This window comes from Pseudophryne corroboree, chromosome 9 (assembly GCF_028390025.1).
Source record: "Pseudophryne corroboree isolate aPseCor3 chromosome 9, aPseCor3.hap2, whole genome shotgun sequence".
NCBI classification, from domain to species: Eukaryota; Metazoa; Chordata; class Amphibia; order Anura; family Myobatrachidae; genus Pseudophryne; species Pseudophryne corroboree.
In genome coordinates this window covers 18,705,903-18,730,986 of record NC_086452.1, presented here as the reverse complement: position 1 = coordinate 18,730,986, position 25,084 = coordinate 18,705,903, and the positions used below count along the sequence as shown (strand labels likewise).

The 25,084-nt window shown below is 48.6% G+C and overlaps 1 protein-coding gene across 1 annotated transcript in view; it reads right to left on the bottom strand.

Annotated features, from left to right (window-relative positions):
- The window catches only part of LOC134957578 (vitellogenin-1-like), a 215,095-nt gene that overhangs the window by 48,575 nt on the left and 141,436 nt on the right, over positions 1 to 25,084 (bottom strand). Inside the window, exons 22-25 of the mRNA XM_063939575.1 lie at positions 24,319 to 24,512; positions 22,085 to 23,053; positions 21,917 to 21,973; positions 2,904 to 2,933 (exon numbers count right to left, since the gene is read on the bottom strand). Coding sequence (XP_063795645.1) covers positions 2,904 to 2,933; positions 21,917 to 21,973; positions 22,085 to 23,053; positions 24,319 to 24,512 — 1,250 coding nt within the window. The remainder of the gene's footprint in view (positions 1 to 2,903; positions 2,934 to 21,916; positions 21,974 to 22,084; positions 23,054 to 24,318; positions 24,513 to 25,084) is intronic.

Sequence of the window (25,084 nt, the reverse complement as noted above, 5' to 3'; positions counted from 1 at the left end):
GAAACATTCTCTTTTGATTCCTGAATCTATAATGGGGCTCCCTTGCCCAAGGACCCCAATTATAGGACAGAGAGCTTTTTAGTGTGGGTTGTGTGACAAGTACCTCTGCCACAGTAGAGACAGGAGTAGGTCTTGTATCCTGACTCAACTTGGCCAGAGGGCAGGACTTGTCACCACACTTTGGCTTGCGCAACTCACAGGTCTGCAGATAGTGGCCTAAACCCCCACAATATAGGCATAAGTTTAAGTTTCTGCGATGCAGACGCTCCTCTTCTGAGAGCCTGGGCCGCAGAAAACTTTTAAACCTTTTCTCTTCAATTAAACCAGAGGATTCTCTTGTCATCATACTGTGAACAAGAGTCTCTTTAGAGATAGATGTACTCTCAACGACTTCTGGCAAGATGAGCAAGATTTTAGTCAGAAGGTTTTGCAGTTGCTTTAAGGATTGCTGCAAAACTTCTAGTCGCTCAGGTTTCAAAGCACTGAAAGCAGAGTTCAGGGCTGAGAGAGATGCCTGCAGGGCTTGCATAGTAGACATAGGAGGATTTAAAACTAGACAAGACAAGACAAGGCAAGACTAGACAAGGCAAGACTAGACAAGGCAAGACTAGACAATGCAAGACTAGACAATGCAAGACTAGACAATGCAAGACTGAATTTTTAAACTAGACAAAACAAGACTGGACTTTTTTAAATACCGGACTGGATTCTACACACTGAGTTCTAGACTGGACTGGATTTCTAAACACCGGACTGGATTCTGCACACTGAATTCTAGACAGGACTGGATTCTAAACACCGGACTGGATTCTAGACTAGACACTGGACTGGGCCAAAAAAGAAAAAAGATTTATTTCTTTTTTTGTTATTTGGCTGGTGATAATGTTAGGTTCCTGGTGCTCAGAACAAGGGAGATGTTATGAAGTGAGTCCAGAGCACCAGGACGTAATACTGGATTTGGTGAAATGGAACGGGAATAGCCCCTGGCACCCTACCTCCGTTGTTTTACCCGTGTTGTCAATTCACGCTTGCAGGACTATGGTTTCTTGGGCCCATGGCAGCCGCGTTTGAAGGGCGGATTAGGTCTGCCCAACTCCGATGCCCCCTCAGGTCTTAAAGAGAGACAAAGCGTGAACTGAGACAGGGTAATAACAAGGGGACCTCTAACTGAAACAACCAAAGCCAGGGGCTACTAACTAGCCTAAAACTAAATGTATGTGCGGCTTCCCGCCAAAGGAAAAGAACAACAAAGGAAATGCTGACCACACGCCAACACAATACTTTTGTGTACCGGCGGTGACAGCATAAGCAGAACCCTCTGCAAAACACCAGTGACAGAAATAACCAAGGAATACAGCGGCCTAGGCCGACGGACGCGGCAGAGCCGCTACTCATGGAACCGGTACAAATACTGGCAAACGGACAGGAACCCCCAATGCTGCCGACACAGACTCTCAGAACTGGAGGACAGGCAGAATCCCAAACGACAGACCGGTGGACACTAAGAAGCCAGAAACTCGACCAGGCACAGGCAAAGCCACAGGACCTCAGGACAGGAACGCTTCACGGCAGGACACGGGAACTGACACAGGAATCGACACAGGAAGCAGCTAGTCAGACACTGCTAGACAGGAGTTCAGGAATTGGCAGGAACAAGCTCAGAACTCAAACACTCTGGAAGACTGGAAACCTAGAAATATCACCAGCATCTGTGAATTGCACTGAGCCAGCATATAACAGAGAGGCCTAATTAATTATGTCATGCAGCTGCCCTGTTGCATGACTCCAAACTGACAAGATGCAATTAGCAGACAGGTGAGACCACCCACATGGAAACAGGCTGCAATTACACAGACTCACCACTGACAGCAAATAATAATCTTCTAAACCAGAGCAAAGGGAAATCCTGGTCTGCAAGAGAACTATAAACATAAAATAGGAATGAACCACTACCTGTGGTTCATAACAGTATCCTCTCCTTAAGGGAGAGCTCCAAGCACCCCATGACACCCACGGGGAACCTAAACAGAAGTATAACATAAAATACCTAACCGAAATGCAAAACAGGAATGAGCCACAGCCGTGGCTCATAAAAGAAATGTCACTTATGTGAATGAGAAGTTCATGTGGGAGGGGAACTGACAACACTGGTTGCAGAAGGAACAACCTCGGCAGGTGTATGGGAAAAGGGAAATTTAAGAAACAAATTAAACTCTTAAAGAGTCTGCAAACCAGTTTGTAAATTTAGTTGCTAACTGTGGACTTTAGGTGGAAATTACACAGGGTCATGTCCATCCTGCAGTTGAAAGCCATGTACATTGCAAATAATGGTTTTTACCTTGAATGTTGGGGGTGATTCCGAGTTGTTCGCTCGCTAGCTGCTTTTAGCAGCATTGCACACGCTAAGCCGCCGCCTACTGGAAGTGTATCTTAGTTTAGCAGAATAGCGAACGAAAAATGAGCAGAATTGCGAATAGAAATTTCTTAGCAATTTCTGAGTAGCTCCAGACCTACTCACAGATGCCGATCAGTTCAGTCAGTTTCGTTCCTGGTTTGACGTCACAAACACACCCAGCGTTCGCCCAGACACTCCCTCGTTTCTCCAGACACTCCCGCGTTTTATCCTGGCACGCCTGCGTTTTTCCGCACACTCCCAGAAAACGGCCAGTTTCCGCCCAAAAACACCCACTTCCTGTCAATCACACTACGATCACCAGAACAATGAAAAAACGTTGTTACGCCGTGAGTAAAATACCAAACTTTTGAGCTAATTTACTTGGCGCAGGTGCGTTGCATACATTGCGCATGCGCAGTTTGCGACTAATCGCTCCGTAGCGAAAAAAAAATTAACAAGCGAACAACTCGGAATCACCCCCGTTATTCACACCTTGGAAGTCACTTACTTCACTACTGCTGCTGCTGCTCCTTCTGTCCTGTAAGGAAACACACACAATAAATTAAAAGTAACAGTCTAAAAATTGGATGAATTAACTGTTCCTATGTATGTGCATTTAATTCTTAACAGATTCATTGATATGAGCCTCCTATCACTCCCTGCTTCTTCCAATATCCAACTCAATTCTCCTCCTGATATCCTGTCACTTTCCCTGTCACATCCATTCTCCAACTGACATCCTGTCACTCTCCCTGTCACACCCATTCTCCTCCTGACATCCTGTCACTCTCCCTGTCACATCCATTCTCCTCCTGACATCCTGTCACTCTCCCTGTCACATCCATTCTCCACCTGACATCCTGTCACTCTCCCTGTCACATCCATTCTCCTCCTGATATCCTGTCACTCTCCCTGTCACATCCATTCTCCTCCTGACATCCTGTCACTCTCCCTGTCACATCCATTCTCCACCTGACATCCTGTCACTCTCCCTGTCACATCCATTCTCCACCTGACATCCTGTCACTCTCCCTGTCACATCCATTCTCCTCCTGATATCCTGTCACTTTCCCTGTCACATCCATTCTCCAACTGACATCCTGTCACTCTCCCTGTCACACCCATTCTCCTCCTGACATCCTGTCACTCTCCCTGTCACATCCATTCTCCTCCTGACATCCTGTCACTCTCCCTGTCACATCCATTCTCCACCTGACATCCTGTCACTCTCCCTGTCACATCCATTCTCCTCCTGATATCCTGTCACTCTCCCTGTCACATCCATTCTCCTCCTGACATCCTGTCACTCTCCCTGTCACATCCATTCTCCACCTGACATCCTGTCACTCTCCCTGTCACATCCATTCTCCACCTGACATCCTGTCACTCTCCCTGTCACATCCATTCTCCTCCTGATATCCTGTCACTCTCCCTGTCACATCCATTCTCCACCTGACATCCTGTCACTCTCACTGTCACATCCATTCTCCTCCTGACATCCTGTCACTCTCCCTGTCACATCCATTCTCCTCCTGACATCCTGTCACTCTCCCTGTCACATCCATTCTCCACCTGACATCCTGTCACTCTCCCTGTCACATCCATTCTCCTCCTGATATCCTGTCACTCTCCCTGTCACATCCATTCTCCTCCTGACATCCTGTCACTCTCCCTGTCACATCTATTCTCCTCCTGATATCCTGTCACTCTCCCTGTCACATCCATTCTCCTCCTGACATCCTGTCACTCTCCCTGTCACATCCATTCTCCTCCTGATATCCTGTCACTCTCCCTGTCACATCCATTCTCCTCCTGACATCCTGTCACTCTCCCTGTCACATCCATTCTCCTCCTGACATCCTGTCACTCTGCCTGTCACATCCATTCTCCTTCTGACATCCTGTCATTCTCCCTGTCACATCCATTCTCCTCCTGACATCCTGTCACTCTCCCTGTCACATCCATTCTCCTCCTGACATCCTGTCACTTTCCCTGTCACATCCATTCTTCAACTGGCATCCTGTCACTCTCCCTGTCACATCCCCTCTACTCCAGACATCCTGTCACTCTCCCTGTCACACCCATTCTCCTCCTGACATCCTGTCACTCTCTCTGTCACATCCATTCTCTTCCTGACATCCTGTCACCCTCCCTGTCACATCCATTCTCCTCCTGACATCCTGTCATTCTCCCTGTCACATCCATTCTCCTCCTGACATGTTGTCACTCTCCCTGTTACATCCATTCTCCTCCTGACATCCTGTCACTCTCCCTGTCACATCCATTCTTCTCCTGACATCCTGTCACTCTCCCTGTCACATCCATTCTCCTCCTGACATCCTGTCACTCTCCCTGTCACATCTCCTCTCCTCCTGACATCCTGTCACTCTCACTGTCACATCCATTCTCCTCCAGACATCCTGTCACTCTCACTGTCACATCCATTCTCCTCCTGACAACCTGTCACTCTCCCTGTCACATCTATTCTCCTCCTGACATCCTGTCACTCTCCCTGTCACATCCATTCTCCCCCTGACATACTGTCACCCTCCCTGGCACATCCATTCTCCTCCTGACATCCTGTCACTCTCCCTGTCACACCCATTCTCCTCCTGACATCCTGTCACTCTCTCTGTCACATCCATTCTCTTCCTGACATCCTGTCACCCTCCCTGTCACATCCATTCTCCTCCTGACATCCTGTCATTCTCCCTGTCACATCCATTCTCCTCCTGACATCTTGTCACTCTCCCTGTTACATCCATTCTCCTCCTGACATCCTGTCACTCTCCCTGTCACATCCATTCTTCTCCTGACATCCTGTCACTCTCCCTGTCACATTCATTCTTCTCCTGACATCCTGTCACTCTCCCTGTCACATTCATTCTCCTCCTGACATCCTGTCACCCTCCCTGTCACATCCATTCTCCTCCTGACATCCTGTCACTCTCACTGTCACATCCATTCTCCTCCTGACATCCTGTCACTCTCCCTGTCACATTCATTCTCCTCCTGACATCCTGTCACTCTCCCTGTCACATCCATTCTCCTCCTGACATCCTGTCACTCTCACTGTCACATCCATTCTCCTACTGACATCCTGTCACTCTCCCTGTCACATCCCTTCTACTCCATACATCCTGTCACTCTGCCTGTCACATCCATTCTCCTCCTGACATTCTGTCACTGTCCCTGTCACATCCATTCTCCTCCTGACATCCTGTCACCCTCCCTGTCACATCCATTGTCACTCTCCCTGTCACATCCATTCTCCTCCTGACATCCTGTCACTCTCCCTGTCACATCCATTCTCCTCCTGACATCCTGTCACTCTCACTGTCACATCCATTCTCCTACTGACATCCTGTCACTATCCCTGTCACATCCCCTCTACTCCATACATCCTGTCACTCTCCCTGTCACTCTCCCTGTCACATCCATTCTCCTCCTGACATCCTGTCACGCTCACTGTCACATCCATTCTCCTCCTGACATCCTGTTACTCTGCCTGTCACATTCATTCTCCGCCTGACATCCTGTCACTCTACCTGTCACATTCATTCTCCGCCTGACATCCTGTCACTCTCCCTGTCACATCCATTCTCCTCCTGACATCCTGTCACTTTCCCTGTCACATCCATTCTCCTCCTGACATCCTGTCACTCTCCCTGTCACATCGATTCTCCTCCTGACATTCTGTCACTCTCCCTGTCACATCTATTCTCCTCCTGACATCCTGTCACTCTCTCTGTCACATCGATTCTTCTGACATCCTGTCACTCTACCTGTCACATCCATTCTCCTCCTGACATCCTGTCATTCTCCCTGTCACATCCATTCTCCTCCTGACATCCTGTCACTTTCCCTGTCACATCCATTCTCCTCCTGACATCCTGTCACTCTCCCTGTCACATTCATTCTCCTCCTGACATCCTGTCACTCTCCCTGTCACATCCATTCTCCTCCTGACATCCTGTCACTCTCCCTGTCACATCCATTCTCCTCCTGACATCCTGTCACTCTCTCTGTCACATCGATTCTTCTGACATCCTGTCACTCTACCTGTCACATCCATTCTCCTCCTGACATCCTGTCATTCTCCCTGTCACATCCATTCTCCTCCTGACATCCTGTCACTTTCCCTGTCACATCCATTCTCCTCCTGACATCCTGTCACTCTCCCGGTCACATTCATTCTCCTCCTGACATCCTGTCACTCTGCCTGTCACATCCATTCTCCTCCTGACATCCTGTCACTCTCCCTGTCACATCCATTCTCCCCCTGACATCCTGTCACTCTCCCTGTCACATCCATTCTCCTCCTGACATCCTGTCACTCTGCATGTCACATCCATTCTCTTCCTGACATCCTGTCACTCTCCCTGTCACATCCATTCTCCCCCTGGCATCCTGTCACTCTCCCTGTCACATCTATTCTCCTCCTGACATCCTGTCGTTATCTCTGTCACATCGATTCTTCTGACATCCTGTCACTCTACCTGTCACATCCATTCTCCTCCTGACATCCTGTCATTCTCCCTGTCCCATCCTTTCTCCTCCTGACATCCTGTCACTCTCCCTGTCACATCCATTCTCCTCCTGACATCCTGTCACTTTCCCTGTCACATCCATTCTCCTCCTGACATCCTGTCACTCTCCCTGTCACATCCATTCTCCTCCTGACATCCTGTCACTCTCCCTGTCACATCCATTCTCCTCCTGACATCCTGTCACTCTCCCTGTCACATCCATTCTCCTCCTGACATCCTGTCACTCTCCCTGTCACATCCATTCTCCTCCTGACATCCTGTCACTCTGCCTGTCACATCCATTCTCCTCCTGACATCCTGTCATTCTCCCTGTCACATCCATTCTCCTCCTGACATCCTGTCACTTTCCCTATCACATCCATTCTCCTCCTGACATCCTGTCACTCTCCCTGTCACATCCATTCTCCCCCTGACATCCTGTCACTCTCCCTGTCACATCTATTCTCCTCCTGACATTCTGTCACTCTGCCTGTCACATCCATTCTCCCCCTGACATCCTGTCACTCTCCCTGTCATATCTATTCTCCTCCTGACATTCTGTCACTCTCCCTGTCACATCTATTCTCCTCCTGACATCCTGTCACTCTCTCTGTCACATCGAATCTTCTGACATCCTGTCACTCTACCTGTCACATCCATTCTCCTCCTGACATCCTGTCATTCTCCCTGTCACATCCATTCTCCTCCTGACATCCTGTCACTTTCCCTATCACATCCATTCTCCTCCTGACATCCTGTCACTCTCCCTGTCACATCCATTCTCCTCCTGACATCCTGTCACTCTCCCTGTCACATCCATTCTCCTCCTGACATCCTGTCACTCTCCCTGTCACATCCATTCTCCTCCTGATATCCTGTCACTCTCCCTGTCACATCCATTCTCCTCCTGACATCCTGTCACTCTCCCTGTCACATCCATTCTCCTCCTGACATCCTGTCACTCTGCCTGTCACATCCATTCTCCTTCTGACATCCTGTCATTCTCCCTGTCACATCCATTCTCCTCCTGACATCCTGTCACTCTCCCTGTCACATCCATTCTCCTCCTGACATCCTGTCACTTTCCCTGTCACATCCATTCTTCAACTGGCATCCTGTCACTCTCCCTGTCACATCCCCTCTACTCCAGACATCCTGTCACTCTCCCTGTCACACCCATTCTCCTCCTGACATCCTGTCACTCTCTCTGTCACATCCATTCTCTTCCTGACATCCTGTCACCCTCCCTGTCACATCCATTCTCCTCCTGACATCCTGTCATTCTCCCTGTCACATCCATTCTCCTCCTGACATGTTGTCACTCTCCCTGTTACATCCATTCTCCTCCTGACATCCTGTCACTCTCCCTGTCACATCCATTCTTCTCCTGACATCCTGTCACTCTCCCTGTCACATCCATTCTCCTCCTGACATCCTGTCACTCTCCCTGTCACATCTCCTCTCCTCCTGACATCCTGTCACTCTCACTGTCACATCCATTCTCCTCCAGACATCCTGTCACTCTCACTGTCACATCCATTCTCCTCCTGACAACCTGTCACTCTCCCTGTCACATCTATTCTCCTCCTGACATCCTGTCACTCTCCCTGTCACATCCATTCTCCCCCTGACATACTGTCACCCTCCCTGGCACATCCATTCTCCTCCTGACATCCTGTCACTCTCCCTGTCACACCCATTCTCCTCCTGACATCCTGTCACTCTCTCTGTCACATCCATTCTCTTCCTGACATCCTGTCACCCTCCCTGTCACATCCATTCTCCTCCTGACATCCTGTCATTCTCCCTGTCACATCCATTCTCCTCCTGACATCTTGTCACTCTCCCTGTTACATCCATTCTCCTCCTGACATCCTGTCACTCTCCCTGTCACATCCATTCTTCTCCTGACATCCTGTCACTCTCCCTGTCACATTCATTCTTCTCCTGACATCCTGTCACTCTCCCTGTCACATTCATTCTCCTCCTGACATCCTGTCACCCTCCCTGTCACATCCATTCTCCTCCTGACATCCTGTCACTCTCACTGTCACATCCATTCTCCTCCTGACATCCTGTCACTCTCCCTGTCACATTCATTCTCCTCCTGACATCCTGTCACTCTCCCTGTCACATCCATTCTCCTCCTGACATCCTGTCACTCTCACTGTCACATCCATTCTCCTACTGACATCCTGTCACTCTCCCTGTCACATCCCTTCTACTCCATACATCCTGTCACTCTGCCTGTCACATCCATTCTCCTCCTGACATTCTGTCACTGTCCCTGTCACATCCATTCTCCTCCTGACATCCTGTCACCCTCCCTGTCACATCCATTGTCACTCTCCCTGTCACATCCATTCTCCTCCTGACATCCTGTCACTCTCCCTGTCACATCCATTCTCCTCCTGACATCCTGTCACTCTCACTGTCACATCCATTCTCCTACTGACATCCTGTCACTATCCCTGTCACATCCCCTCTACTCCATACATCCTGTCACTCTCCCTGTCACTCTCCCTGTCACATCCATTCTCCTCCTGACATCCTGTCACGCTCACTGTCACATCCATTCTCCTCCTGACATCCTGTTACTCTGCCTGTCACATTCATTCTCCGCCTGACATCCTGTCACTCTACCTGTCACATTCATTCTCCGCCTGACATCCTGTCACTCTCCCTGTCACATCCATTCTCCTCCTGACATCCTGTCACTTTCCCTGTCACATCCATTCTCCTCCTGACATCCTGTCACTCTCCCTGTCACATCGATTCTCCTCCTGACATTCTGTCACTCTCCCTGTCACATCTATTCTCCTCCTGACATCCTGTCACTCTCTCTGTCACATCGATTCTTCTGACATCCTGTCACTCTACCTGTCACATCCATTCTCCTCCTGACATCCTGTCATTCTCCCTGTCACATCCATTCTCCTCCTGACATCCTGTCACTTTCCCTGTCACATCCATTCTCCTCCTGACATCCTGTCACTCTCCCTGTCACATTCATTCTCCTCCTGACATCCTGTCACTCTCCCTGTCACATCCATTCTCCTCCTGACATCCTGTCACTCTCCCTGTCACATCCATTCTCCTCCTGACATCCTGTCACTCTCTCTGTCACATCGATTCTTCTGACATCCTGTCACTCTACCTGTCACATCCATTCTCCTCCTGACATCCTGTCATTCTCCCTGTCACATCCATTCTCCTCCTGACATCCTGTCACTTTCCCTGTCACATCCATTCTCCTCCTGACATCCTGTCACTCTCCCGGTCACATTCATTCTCCTCCTGACATCCTGTCACTCTGCCTGTCACATCCATTCTCCTCCTGACATCCTGTCACTCTCCCTGTCACATCCATTCTCCCCCTGACATCCTGTCACTCTCCCTGTCACATCCATTCTCCTCCTGACATCCTGTCACTCTGCATGTCACATCCATTCTCTTCCTGACATCCTGTCACTCTCCCTGTCACATCCATTCTCCCCCTGGCATCCTGTCACTCTCCCTGTCACATCTATTCTCCTCCTGACATCCTGTCGTTATCTCTGTCACATCGATTCTTCTGACATCCTGTCACTCTACCTGTCACATCCATTCTCCTCCTGACATCCTGTCATTCTCCCTGTCCCATCCTTTCTCCTCCTGACATCCTGTCACTCTCCCTGTCACATCCATTCTCCTCCTGACATCCTGTCACTTTCCCTGTCACATCCATTCTCCTCCTGACATCCTGTCACTCTCCCTGTCACATCCATTCTCCTCCTGACATCCTGTCACTCTCCCTGTCACATCCATTCTCCTCCTGACATCCTGTCACTCTCCCTGTCACATCCATTCTCCTCCTGACATCCTGTCACTCTCCCTGTCACATCCATTCTCCTCCTGACATCCTGTCACTCTGCCTGTCACATCCATTCTCCTCCTGACATCCTGTCATTCTCCCTGTCACATCCATTCTCCTCCTGACATCCTGTCACTTTCCCTATCACATCCATTCTCCTCCTGACATCCTGTCACTCTCCCTGTCACATCCATTCTCCCCCTGACATCCTGTCACTCTCCCTGTCACATCTATTCTCCTCCTGACATTCTGTCACTCTGCCTGTCACATCCATTCTCCCCCTGACATCCTGTCACTCTCCCTGTCATATCTATTCTCCTCCTGACATTCTGTCACTCTCCCTGTCACATCTATTCTCCTCCTGACATCCTGTCACTCTCTCTGTCACATCGAATCTTCTGACATCCTGTCACTCTACCTGTCACATCCATTCTCCTCCTGACATCCTGTCATTCTCCCTGTCACATCCATTCTCCTCCTGACATCCTGTCACTTTCCCTATCACATCCATTCTCCTCCTGACATCCTGTCACTCTCCCTGTCACATCCATTCTCCTCCTGACATCCTGTCACTCTCCCTGTCACATCCATTCTCCTCCTGACATCCTGTCACTCTCCCTGTCACATCCATTCTCCTCCTGATATCCTGTCACTCTCCCTGTCACATCCATTCTCCTCCTGACATCCTGTCACTCTCCCTGTCACATCCATTCTCCTCCTGACATCCTGTCACTCTGCCTGTCACATCCATTCTCCTTCTGACATCCTGTCATTCTCCCTGTCACATCCATTCTCCTCCTGACATCCTGTCACTCTCCCTGTCACATCCATTCTCCTCCTGACATCCTGTCACTTTCCCTGTCACATCCATTCTTCAACTGGCATCCTGTCACTCTCCCTGTCACATCCCCTCTACTCCAGACATCCTGTCACTCTCCCTGTCACACCCATTCTCCTCCTGACATCCTGTCACTCTCTCTGTCACATCCATTCTCTTCCTGACATCCTGTCACCCTCCCTGTCACATCCATTCTCCTCCTGACATCCTGTCATTCTCCCTGTCACATCCATTCTCCTCCTGACATGTTGTCACTCTCCCTGTTACATCCATTCTCCTCCTGACATCCTGTCACTCTCCCTGTCACATCCATTCTTCTCCTGACATCCTGTCACTCTCCCTGTCACATCCATTCTCCTCCTGACATCCTGTCACTCTCCCTGTCACATCTCCTCTCCTCCTGACATCCTGTCACTCTCACTGTCACATCCATTCTCCTCCAGACATCCTGTCACTCTCACTGTCACATCCATTCTCCTCCTGACAACCTGTCACTCTCCCTGTCACATCTATTCTCCTCCTGACATCCTGTCACTCTCCCTGTCACATCCATTCTCCCCCTGACATACTGTCACCCTCCCTGGCACATCCATTCTCCTCCTGACATCCTGTCACTCTCCCTGTCACACCCATTCTCCTCCTGACATCCTGTCACTCTCTCTGTCACATCCATTCTCTTCCTGACATCCTGTCACCCTCCCTGTCACATCCATTCTCCTCCTGACATCCTGTCATTCTCCCTGTCACATCCATTCTCCTCCTGACATCTTGTCACTCTCCCTGTTACATCCATTCTCCTCCTGACATCCTGTCACTCTCCCTGTCACATCCATTCTTCTCCTGACATCCTGTCACTCTCCCTGTCACATTCATTCTTCTCCTGACATCCTGTCACTCTCCCTGTCACATTCATTCTCCTCCTGACATCCTGTCACCCTCCCTGTCACATCCATTCTCCTCCTGACATCCTGTCACTCTCACTGTCACATCCATTCTCCTCCTGACATCCTGTCACTCTCCCTGTCACATTCATTCTCCTCCTGACATCCTGTCACTCTCCCTGTCACATCCATTCTCCTCCTGACATCCTGTCACTCTCACTGTCACATCCATTCTACTACTGACATCCTGTCACTCTCCCTGTCACATCCCTTCTACTCCATACATCATGTCACTCTGCCTGTCACATCCATTCTCCTCCTGACATTCTGTCACTGTCCCTGTCACATCCATTCTCCTCCTGACATCCTGTCACCCTCCCTGTCACATCCATTGTCACTCTCCCTGTCACATCCATTCTCCTCCTGACATCCTGTCACTCTCCCTGTCACATCCATTCTCCTCCTGACATCCTGTCACTCTCACTGTCACATCCATTCTCCTACTGACATCCTGTCACTATCCCTGTCACATCCCCTCTACTCCATACATCCTGTCACTCTCCCTGTCACTCTCCCTGTCACATCCATTCTCCTCCTGACATCCTGTCACGCTCACTGTCACATCCATTCTCCTCCTGACATCCTGTTACTCTGCCTGTCACATTCATTCTCCGCCTGACATCCTGTCACTCTACCTGTCACATTCATTCTCCGCCTGACATCCTGTCACTCTCCCTGTCACATCCATTCTATTCCTGACATCCTGTCACTTTCCCTGTCACATCCATTCTCCTCCTGACATCCTGTCACTCTCCCTGTCACATCGATTCTCCTTCTGACATTCTGTCACTCTCCCTGTCACATCTATTCTCCTCCTGACATCCTGTCACTCTCTCTGTCACATCGATTCTTCTGACATCCTGTCACTCTACCTGTCACATCCATTCTCCTCCTGACATCCTGTCATTCTCCCTGTCACATCCATTCTCCTCCTGACATCCTGTCACTTTCCCTGTCACATCCATTCTCCTCCTGACATCCTGTCACTCTCCCTGTCACATTCATTCTCCTCCTGACATCCTGTCACTCTCCCTGTCACATCCATTCTCCTCCTGACATCCTGTCACTCTCCCTGTCACATCCATTCTCCTCCTGACATCCTGTCACTCTCTCTGTCACATCGATTCTTCTGACATCCTGTCACTCTACCTGTCACATCCATTCTCCTCCTGACATCCTGTCACTCTCCCTGTCACATCCATTCTCCTCCTGACATCCTGTCACTCTCCCTGTCACATCCATTCTCCTCCTGATATCCTGTCACTCTCCCTGTCACATCCATTCTCCTCCTGACATCCTGTCACTCTCCCTGTCACATCCATTCTCCTCCTGACATCCTGTCACTCTGCCTGTCACATCCATTCTCCTTCTGACATCCTGTCATTCTCCCTGTCACATCCATTCTCCTCCTGACATCCTGTCACTCTCCCTGTCACATCCATTCTCCTCCTGACATCCTGTCACTTTCCCTGTCACATCCATTCTTCAACTGGCATCCTGTCACTCTCCCTGTCACATCCCCTCTACTCCAGACATCCTGTCACTCTCCCTGTCACACCCATTCTCCTCCTGACATCCTGTCACTCTCTCTGTCACATCCATTCTCTTCCTGACATCCTGTCACCCTCCCTGTCACATCCATTCTCCTCCTGACATCCTGTCATTCTCCCTGTCACATCCATTCTCCTCCTGACATGTTGTCACTCTCCCTGTTACATCCATTCTCCTCCTGACATCCTGTCACTCTCCCTGTCACATCCATTCTTCTCCTGACATCCTGTCACTCTCCCTGTCACATCCATTCTCCTCCTGACATCCTGTCACTCTCCCTGTCACATCTCCTCTCCTCCTGACATCCTGTCACTCTCACTGTCACATCCATTCTCCTCCAGACATCCTGTCACTCTCACTGTCACATCCATTCTCCTCCTGACAACCTGTCACTCTCCCTGTCACATCTATTCTCCTCCTGACATCCTGTCACTCTCCCTGTCACATCCATTCTCCCCCTGACATACTGTCACCCTCCCTGGCACATCCATTCTCCTCCTGACATCCTGTCACTCTCCCTGTCACACCCATTCTCCTCCTGACATCCTGTCACTCTCTCTGTCACATCCATTCTCTTCCTGACATCCTGTCACCCTCACTGTCACATCCATTCTCCTCCTGACATCCTGTCATTCTCCCTGTCACATCCATTCTCCTCCTGACATCTTGTCACTCTCCCTGTTACATCCATTCTCCTCCTGACATCCTGTCACTCTCCCTGTCACATCCATTCTTCTCCTGACATCCTGTCACTCTCCCTGTCACATTCATTCTTCTCCTGACATCCTGTCACTCTCCCTGTCACATTCATTCTCCTCCTGACATCCTGTCACCCTCCCTGTCACATCCATTCTCCTCCTGACATCCTGTCACTCTCACTGTCACATCCATTCTCCTCCTGACATCCTGTCACTCTCCCTGTCACATTCATTCTCCTCCTGACATCCTGTCACTCTCCCTGTCACATCCATTCTCCTCCTGACATCCTGTCACTCTCACTGTCACATCCATTCTCCTACTGACATCCTGTCACTCTCCCTGTCACAACCCTTCTACTCCATACATCCTGTCACTCTGCCTGTCACATCCATTCTCCTCCTGACATTCTGTCACTGTCCCTGTCACATCCATTCTCCTCCTGACATCCTGTCACCCTCCCTGTCACATCCATTGTCACTCTCCCTGTCACATCCATTCTCCTCCTGACATCCTGTCACTCTCCCTGTCACATCCATTCTCCTCCTGACATCCTGTCACTCTCACTGTCACATCCATTCTCCTACTGACATCCTGTCACTATCCCTGTCACATCCCCTCTACTCCATACATCCTGTCACTCTCCCTGTCACTCTCCCTGTCACATCCATTCTCCTCCTGACATCCTGTCACGCTCACTGTCACATCCATTCTCCTCCTGACATCCTGTTACTCTGCCTGTCACATTCATTCTCCGCCTGACATCCTGTCACTCTACCTGTCACATTCATTCTCCGCCTGACATCCTGTCACTCTCCCTGTCACATCCATTCTCCTCCTGACATCCTGTCACTTTCCCTGTCACATCCATTCTCCTCCTGACATCCTGTCACTCTCCCTGTCACATCGATTCTCCTCCTGACATTCTGTCACTCTCCCTGTCACATCTATTCTCCTCCTGACATCCTGTCACTCTCTCTGTCACATCGATTCTTCTGACATCCTGTCACTCTACCTGTCACATCCATTCTCCTCCTGACATCCTGTCATTCTCCCTGTCACATCCATTCTCCTCCTGACATCCTGTCACTTTCCCTGTCACATCCATTCTCCTCCTGACATCCTGTCACTCTCCCTGTCACATTCATTCTCCTCCTGACATCCTGTCACTCTCCCTGTCACATCCATTCTCCTCCTGACATCCTGTCACTCTCCCTGTCACATCCATTCTCCTCCTGACATCCTGTCACTCTCTCTGTCACATCGATTCTTCTGACATCCTGTCACTCTACCTGTCACATCCATTCTCCTCCTGACATCCTGTCATTCTCCCTGTCACATCCATTCTCCTCCTGACATCCTGTCACTTTCCCTGTCACATCCATTCTCCTCCTGACATCCTGTCACTCTCCCGGTCACATTCATTCTCCTCCTGACATCCTGTCACTCTCCCTGTCACATCCATTCTCCTCCTGACATCCTGTCACTCTCCCTGTCACATCCATTCTCCTCCTGACATCCTGTCACTCTGCCTGCCACATCCATTCTCCTCCTGACATCCTGTCACTCTCCCTGTCACATCCATTCTCCCCCTGACATCCTGTCACTCTCCCTGTCACATCCATTCTCCTCCTGACATCCTGTCACTCTGCATGTCACATCCATTCTCTTCCTGACATCCTGTCACTCTCCCTGTCACATCCATTCTCCCCCTGACATCCTGTCACTCTCCCTGTCACATCTATTCTCCTCCTGACATCCTGTCGTTATCTCTGTCACATCGATTCTTCTGACATCCTGTCACTCTACCTGTCACATCCATTCTCCTCCTGACATCCTGTCATTCTCCCTGTCCCATCCTTTCTCCTCCTGACATCCTGTCACTCTCCCTGTCACATCCATTCTCCTCCTGACATCCTGTCACTTTCCCTGTCACATCCATTCTCCTCCTGACATCCTGTCACTCTCCCTGTCACATCCATTCTCCTCCTGACATCCTGTCACTCTCCCTGTCACATCCATTCTCCTCCTGACATCCTGTCACTCTCCCTGTCACATCTATTCTCCTCCTGACATCCTGTCACTCTCTCTGTCACATCGAATCTTCTGACATCCTGTCACTCTACCTGTCACATCCATTCTCCTCCTGACATCCTGTCATTCTCCCTGTCACATCCATTCTCCTCCTGACATCCTGTCACTTTCCCTATCACATCCATTCTCCTCCTGACATCCTGTCACTCTCCCTGTCACATCCATTCTCCTCCTGACATCCTGTCACTCTCCCTGTCACATCCATTCTCCTCCTGACATCCTGTCACTCTCCCTGTCACATCCATTCTCCTCCTGACATCCTGTCACTCTGCCTGTCACATCCATTCTCCTCCTGACATCCTGTCACTCTCCCTGTCACATCCATTCTCCCCCTGACATCCTGTCACTCTCCCTGTCACATCTATTCTCCTCCTGACATTCTGTCACTCTCCCTGTCACATCTATTCTCCTCCTGACATTCTGTCACTCTCCCTGTCACATCTATTCTCCTCCTGACATCCTGTCACTCTCTCTGTCACATCGATTCTTCTGACATCCTGTCACTCTACCTGTCACATCCATTCTCCTCCTGACATCCTGTCATTCTCCCTGTCACATCCATTCTCCTCCTGACATCCTGTCACTTTCCCTGTCACATCCATTCTCCTCCTGACATCCTGTCACTCTCCCTGTCACATCCATTCTCCTCCTGACATCCTGTCACTCTCCTTGTCACATCCATTCTCCTCCTGACATCCTGTCACTCTCCCTGTCACATCCATTCTCCTCCTGACATCCTGTCACTCTCCCTGTCACATCCATTCTCCTCCTGACATCCTGTCACTCTCCCTGTCACATCCATTCTCCTCCTGACATCCTGTCACTTTCCCTGTCACATCCATTCTCCCCCTGACATCCTGTCACTCTCCCTGTCACATCTATTCTCCTCCTGACATCCTGTCGTTATCTCTGTCACATCGATTCTTCTGACATCCTGTCACTCTACCTGTCACATCCATTCTCCTCCTGACATTCTGTCACTCTGCCTGTCACATCCATTCTCCCCCTGACATCCTGTCACTCTCCCTGTCACATCCATTCTCCTCCTGATATCCTGTCACTCTCCCTGTCACATCCATTCTCCTCCTGACATCCTGTCACTCTCCCTGTCACATCTATTCTCCTCCTGATATCCTGTCACTCTCCCTGTCACATCCATTCTCCTCCTGACATCCTGTCACTCTCCCTGTCACATCCATTCTCCTCCTGATATCCTGTCACTCTCCCTGTCACATCCATTCTCCTCCTGACATCCTGTCACTCTCCCTGTCACATCCATTCTCCTCCTGACATCCTGTCACTCTGCCTGTCACATCCATTCTCCTTCTGACATCCTGTCATTCTCCCTGTCACATCCATTCTCCTCCTGACATCCTGTCACTCTCCCTGTCACATCCATTCTCCTCCTGATATCCTGTCACTCTCCCTGTCACATCCATTCTCCTCCTGACATCCTGTCACTCTCCCTGTCACATCCATTCTCCTCCTGACATCCTGTCACTCTGCCTGTCACATCCATTCTCCTTCTGACATCCTGTCATTCTCCCTGTCACATCCATTCTCCTCCTGACATCCTGTCACTCTCCCTGTCACATCCATTCTCCTCCTGACATCCTGTCACTCTCCCTGTCACATCCATTCTCCTCCTGACATCCTGTCACTCTCCCTGTCACATCCATTCTCCTCCTGACATCCTGTCACTTTCCCTGTCACATCCATTCTCCCCCTGACATCCTGTCACTCTCCCTGTCACATCTATTCTCCTCCTGACATCCTGTCGTTATCTCTGTCACATCGATTCTTCTGACATCCTGTCACTCTCCCTGTCACATCCATTCTCCTCCTGATATCCTGTCACTCTCCCTGTCACATCCATTCTCCTCCTGACATCCTGTCACTCTCCCTGTCACATCCATTCTCCTCCTGACATCCTGTCACTCTGCCTGTCACATCCATTCTCCTTCTGACATCCTGTCATTCTCCCTGTCACATCCATTCTCCTCCTGACATCCTGTCACTCTCCCTGTCACATCCATTCTCCTCCTGACATCCTGTCACTTTCCCTGTCACATCCATTCTCCTCCTGACATCCTGTCACTCTCCCTGTCACATCCATTCTCCTCCTGACATCCTGTCACTCTCCCTGTCACATCCATTCTCCACCTGACATCCTGTCACTCTCCCTGTCACATCCATTCTCCTCCTGACATCCTGTCATTCTCCCTGTCACATCCATTCTCCTCCTGACATCCTGTCACTTTCCCTATCACATCCATTCTCCTCCTGACATCCTGTCACTCTCCCTGTCACATCCATTCTCCTCCTGACATCCTGTCACTCTCCCTGTCACATCCATTCTCCTCCTGACATCCTGTCACTCTCCCTGTCACATCCATTCTCCTCCTGACATCCTGTCACTCTGCCTGTCACATCCATTCTCCTCCTGACATCCTGTCACTCTCCCTGTCACATCCATTCTCCCCCTGACATCCTGTCACTCTCCCTGTCACATCTATTCTCCTCCTGACATTCTGTCACTCTCCCTGTCACATCTATTCTCCTCCTGACATTCTGTCACTCTCCCTGTCACATCTATTCTCCTCCTGACATCCTGTCACTCTCTCTGTCACATCGATTCTTCTGACATCCTGTCACTCTACCTGTCACATCCATTCTCCTCCTGACATCCTGTCATTCTCACTGTCACATCCATTCTCCTCCTGACATCCTGTCACTTTCCCTGTCACATCCATTCTCCTCCTGACATCCTGTCACTCTCCCTGTCACATCCATTCTCCTCCTGACATCCTGTCACTCTCCTTGTCACATCCATTCTCCTCCTGACATCCTGTCACTCTCCCTGTCACATCCATTCTCCTCCTGACATCCTGTCACTCTCCCTGTCACATCCATTCTCCTCCAGACATCCTGTCACTCTCCCTGTCACATCCATTCTCCTCCTGACATCCTGTCACTTTCCCTGTCACATCCATTCTCCCCCTGACATCCTGTCACTCTCCCTGTCACATCTATTCTCCTCCTGACATCCTGTCGTTATCTCTGTCACATCGATTCTTCTGACATCCTGTCACTCTACCTGTCACATCCATTCTCCTCCTGACATTCTGTCACTCTGCCTGTCACATCCATTCTCCCCCTGACATCCTGTCACTCTCCCTGTCACATCTATTCTCCTCCTGACATCCTGTCGTTATCTCTGTCACATCGATTCTTCTGACATCCTGTCACTCTCCCTGTCACATCTATTCTCCTCCTGACATTCTGTCACTCTGCCTGTCACATCCATTCTCCCCCTGACATCCTGTCACTCTCCCTGTCACATCTATTCTCCTCCTGACATTCTGTCACTCTCCCTGTCACATCTATTCTCCTCCTGACATCCTGTCACTCTCTCTGTCACATCGATTCTTCTGACATTCTGTCACTCTACCTGTCACATCCATTCTCCTCCTGACATCCTGACATCCTGTCATTCTCCCTGTCCCATCCTTTCTCCTCCTGACATCCTGTCACTCTCCTTGTCACATCCATTCTCCTCCTGACATCCTGTCACTCTCCCTGTCACATCCATTCTCCTCCTGACATCCTGTCACTCTCCTTGTCACATCCATTCTCCTCCTGACATCCTGTCACTTTCCCTGTCACATCCATTCTCCTCCTGACATCCTGTCACTCTCCCTGTCACATCCATTCTCCTCCTGACATCCTGTCACTTTCCCTGTCACATCCATTCTCCCCCTGACATCCTGTCACTCTCCCTGTCACATCTATTCTCCTCCTGACATCCTGTCGTTATCTCTGTCACATCGATTCTTCTGACATCCTGTCACTCTCCCTGTCACATCCATTCTCCTCCTGATATCCTGTCACTCTCCCTGTCACATCCATTCTCCTCCTGACATCCTGTCACTCTCCCTGTCACATCCATTCTCCTCCTGACATCCTGTCACTCTCCCTGTCACATCCATTCTCCTCCTGACATCCTGTCACTCTCCCTGTCACATCCATTCTCCTCCTGACATCCTGTCACTCTCCTTGTCACATCCATTCTCCTCCTGACATCCTGTCACTCTCCCTGTCACATCCATTCTCCTCCTGACATCCTGTCACTCTCCCTGTCACATCCATTCTCCTCCTGACATCCTGTCACTCTCCCTGTCACATCCATCAGTGGCAGCTCTAGAGGTGAGGCAGCAGTGCAGTCCAAATGTCAAATAGGTGAGCCACACTAAGGGCTCTATTTACTAAGGCTTGGATGGAGACAAAGCAGATGGTGATAAAGTCCCAACCAACCAGCTGCTAACTGTCATATTTCAAATACAGCCTGTGACATGGCAGTTAGCAGCTGATTGGCTGGTACTTTATCTCCATCCAAGGCTTAGTAAATAGACCCCTTGGTATGGCTCCCCTATTTGACATTTGGACTGCGCTGCAGCCCCACCTCTAGAGCTGCCACTGTTCGCCATACACTACAAGACTTCTAACCAGTGGGGGAACAATCTGACCCTGAGCGATGCTACGATTATAGCGTGCTTCCATACACTGCACAATGTATGTGCGCCTTCTTGACTCCAGTGAATGAACGGCGGTCTGGACGATCAAACATGTCTAGAGATACATTGGCAAATTCAACATGTTTTCATTTTTGCATCAGCCCCATTTGTTTGAAAGACTTTTTTAAGATCCCTTCTATTGAAATGAAAGAGGATTTGCCTTAATGTTTCCAGATAAGAAGATTTCCTGCTCCAACATTGGATATAAAAACTGTTAGCTGAAGCAAAGTGCGTCATAGGTAGTCTATACTATGTCTACCTGTCACACCTGCAATTACACAGCTCCTGAAGCTGCTGTTGTGCTATTAGTATTGTCAGGTGTTCCTGTCTGGAATACACTCGGAAATATTGAATGACTTTTACCCCTAGTTCTTCTCCTGTGAGGTAACAACTCATTACAGCTAGAGAAAACGATAAACATGGCAAACAGTCGGTTGTTACATACCAGAAGCGTGGCTGCTGACGTAAACTTAGCGGTGTGGATTTGTTGGCCGAAGAGGTCCTACCAAAGTTTAGGGAAAATGTTATTTTTAATAAATATAACATTAATAATAATAATAATAATAATAATAATTATAACAACAACTTCTACTACTAATAATATAATCATTACCATGTAGTCTGAGGATTGTCTGGTATAGGTATCATGATGGGATTCATTTTTGTTGCTATTCTTCAACTTTTCACTGTTTGTGCTGCTTTGAAATTTGCATCTCGTTTTCTTATCGATTCTCACCCTGCTGTTTTCTGATGAATGATGACGACCTTTTGACTCTAGGTGGCCTTTATGGTGGTTTTTGTTACGCCAACAAGTGCAATGCCTTTTAGCTTTGTTTGCTCGATGACGATCAGTGTGTTTTTTATTCTCATGTCGCCCTTTGTGACGATGATCTTTCCATCCCGATTCGTCACTGTCCTTGTGTTGTTTTTCTTTGCTTATCCCATGTTGGCCCTTGTGATGTTCCTTGTGTTCTCCTGCTTCATGTTGGCACCTGCGATGTTCCTCGTGTTTCCTTGCTTCCTGGTTGCCCTTGTGATGTTCCTCGTGTTCCCTTGCTTCATGATGGTATGTTTGATTTCCCCTGTGTTCTCCTGCTTTATCTTGGCCCATGTGATGTTCCTCATGTTCTTCTGCTTCATGGTGGCGCTTGTGATGTTCCTCATGTTCCTCTGCATCATGTTGGCCCTTGCGATGATTCTCATGCGCGTTCTTTTCATGTTGTCCTTCCTCCTGATTGCCATGTTCCCATTTTTCATGTTTGCCCCTGTGATCTTCTTTTTCTTTCTCTGGCCAACACTTGCAATGGACTCTCATCTCCTTTTCCTTATCTTGCCCGTTGTGCCAATATATCTCGTGTGTTTCATGGCTTCCTTCTTGATTATTTTTTCCTTCTCCTGACGCAAACTTACCCCTGTGACGGTGTTTGATGTGATGGATTTTTTTCTTATGCTGCCGTTGGTCTTGGCTGGAAGAGGAAGATGATGAAGAGGATGGCGATTTTCTTGAAGATGAAGAAGATTCTAATGAAAACTCAGAAGTGTTTCCAGGATTACATGAATCTTCGCTGTTTCCTGATATATCCTGGTAGAAAAAGAATTAAGGCAATTATGAATTTACACATCTTTTCTATTAAGTATGTAAGAGTTCATTGTATCATTAATGTACCAAATATTATCATGTTTTCTGTTCTTCACTTTGTGTCAAGGTTCATTAAAAGGGTTGGAAATCAGGTGATCTTGAGATCCTCCAGTAGACAGTGAAGCCATAGTCATCCATGTCAGGAAAAGTACTATGTAATTGGATGTTTCATGTGGAGGCATCAATTCCAGTCATGCTGCTACTTCAGAAACATGAGATTGGCTTTATCAAACCAACCCATTTAATAATATATCCCCTCTGTAACAGGTTATTGCATAAGGAGGGAGGAGCTTCGGTAACAGCAGACAGAGTGACTGGCTGCTTGGCAGTCTTGCTTTGAAGAAATGCTTTGTGCAAAATGCTTAAGGTCCTGTGCTCTTACACTAACCCAAATAACTGCACTCAACCTCTTGTATCAGACTCCACTAATATATATTGTAAAACTGTGGAGAAAAATTCTGCTGCCTGCACTGTAGTTCAGAGGCTATGTGGCACGCCCCTATGCTCCATAGCCACGCCTCCTTGGCCCCAGTCCATCCCTGTTGCTGCTGATAAGTAAATGCATTCTTATTACAGAATATACAGTACAGACTCTGGTTTGTGACTGTATGGGAAAACATCTCTAAGAAAAAACGTTTTCCAGTTGATAACCATGAAGGATACAAAGCTGGACGCCTCCACCCCCTGCCTCATGCCGTGAACATCTCAGCTTTGCTTGCATACTGCCATCAGGCTACCTCCCGCTTGCCTGCACCTCTTGTCATCTGTCTGTCGCCCCTCCCCAATAGATTGTTAGCTCTTCAGAGCAGGGCCCTCTTTCCTCTTGTTATCTAAGCCCTCGTCTCAACACATTTCACTCGCAGCTCTCCCCTACTCAACGACCATTTTTATCCTGCTAGTAAAGGCTCATCTCCATCTATGACCACCAGCCTCTAGTAGTACGATGAGCACTCCCTCAATACTTACATCTTAGCTGTATTATGTCTTGAGAACATGTGGTGCTCTGTTACCTGTACTCTATTTCTGTTATTTATTTACTGCAATGCTATGTTTTGTCCCCTGTACTGTCCTTTGTACGGCGCTGTGAAACACATGTGGCGCCTTATAAATAAAATGTAATAATAATAATAATAAAGTTGTTGTTGTTGTTGTTGTTGTTGTTGTTGTTGTAAAGCGAACATAAGAAATAAATGAAAAACAAAAATTACCTTTTCAATTGTTACATTGTAACTTCCAAGGATTTTCTTCAGCGCTGAGAGAGCCACGTTGTGTATTGGATTTTCCGTCTCTCGCGCTCCACTATCAGCTCTCTGTACATTAACTGAACGCACCATTTTCGCAGCTGCCTCAGGCCCTGCTTGGAATTCTATTTGTATTTTCTCAACGGAGGCATCCGTGTGCACTAAAAGGAAGAGCACTTACTGGCTTAATTATTGAAGAGCTTGAAATTCAATACACCTTAGCATCAGCCTGTTTCGCATAAAAGCAAATCTCTTGAAAATTAGGTGTTTTGGTTCTAAGCGACTGCAGCTGATTGTATTCCGATGCACTCACATTACACTCTCTATTATCGCTTTGTAAGTCATTACTTCAAATTAAATTGCAGTTTATTAAGTAAGTGAATTTATTACTCATTTTAGTAGAGAAGTCGGTAAGTATAAATGTAAGGCTAACGTTCTCGTTTTAGAACCCAAACTCCATAGATGATCTGTTTGTTTGTGTATTTTGTTTTAAAAAGAAAATTTCACTCTAAAAACAATATGAACCGTGAATAATAATATAAAGCCAATAATACGTTTTTGTAACAAATTGATGGGTTCCACTATTCCCCGCCATTCTATTGACGAGTAAATAGATGCTTTTCACACAGTAGCCAGTGACGTTATGTCCAGATAATGGTAACTTGTACATGGACCAGGGGAGACAGGCCAGACATCACTCACATTACTTTTATATTGTTATGACACTTTAAAT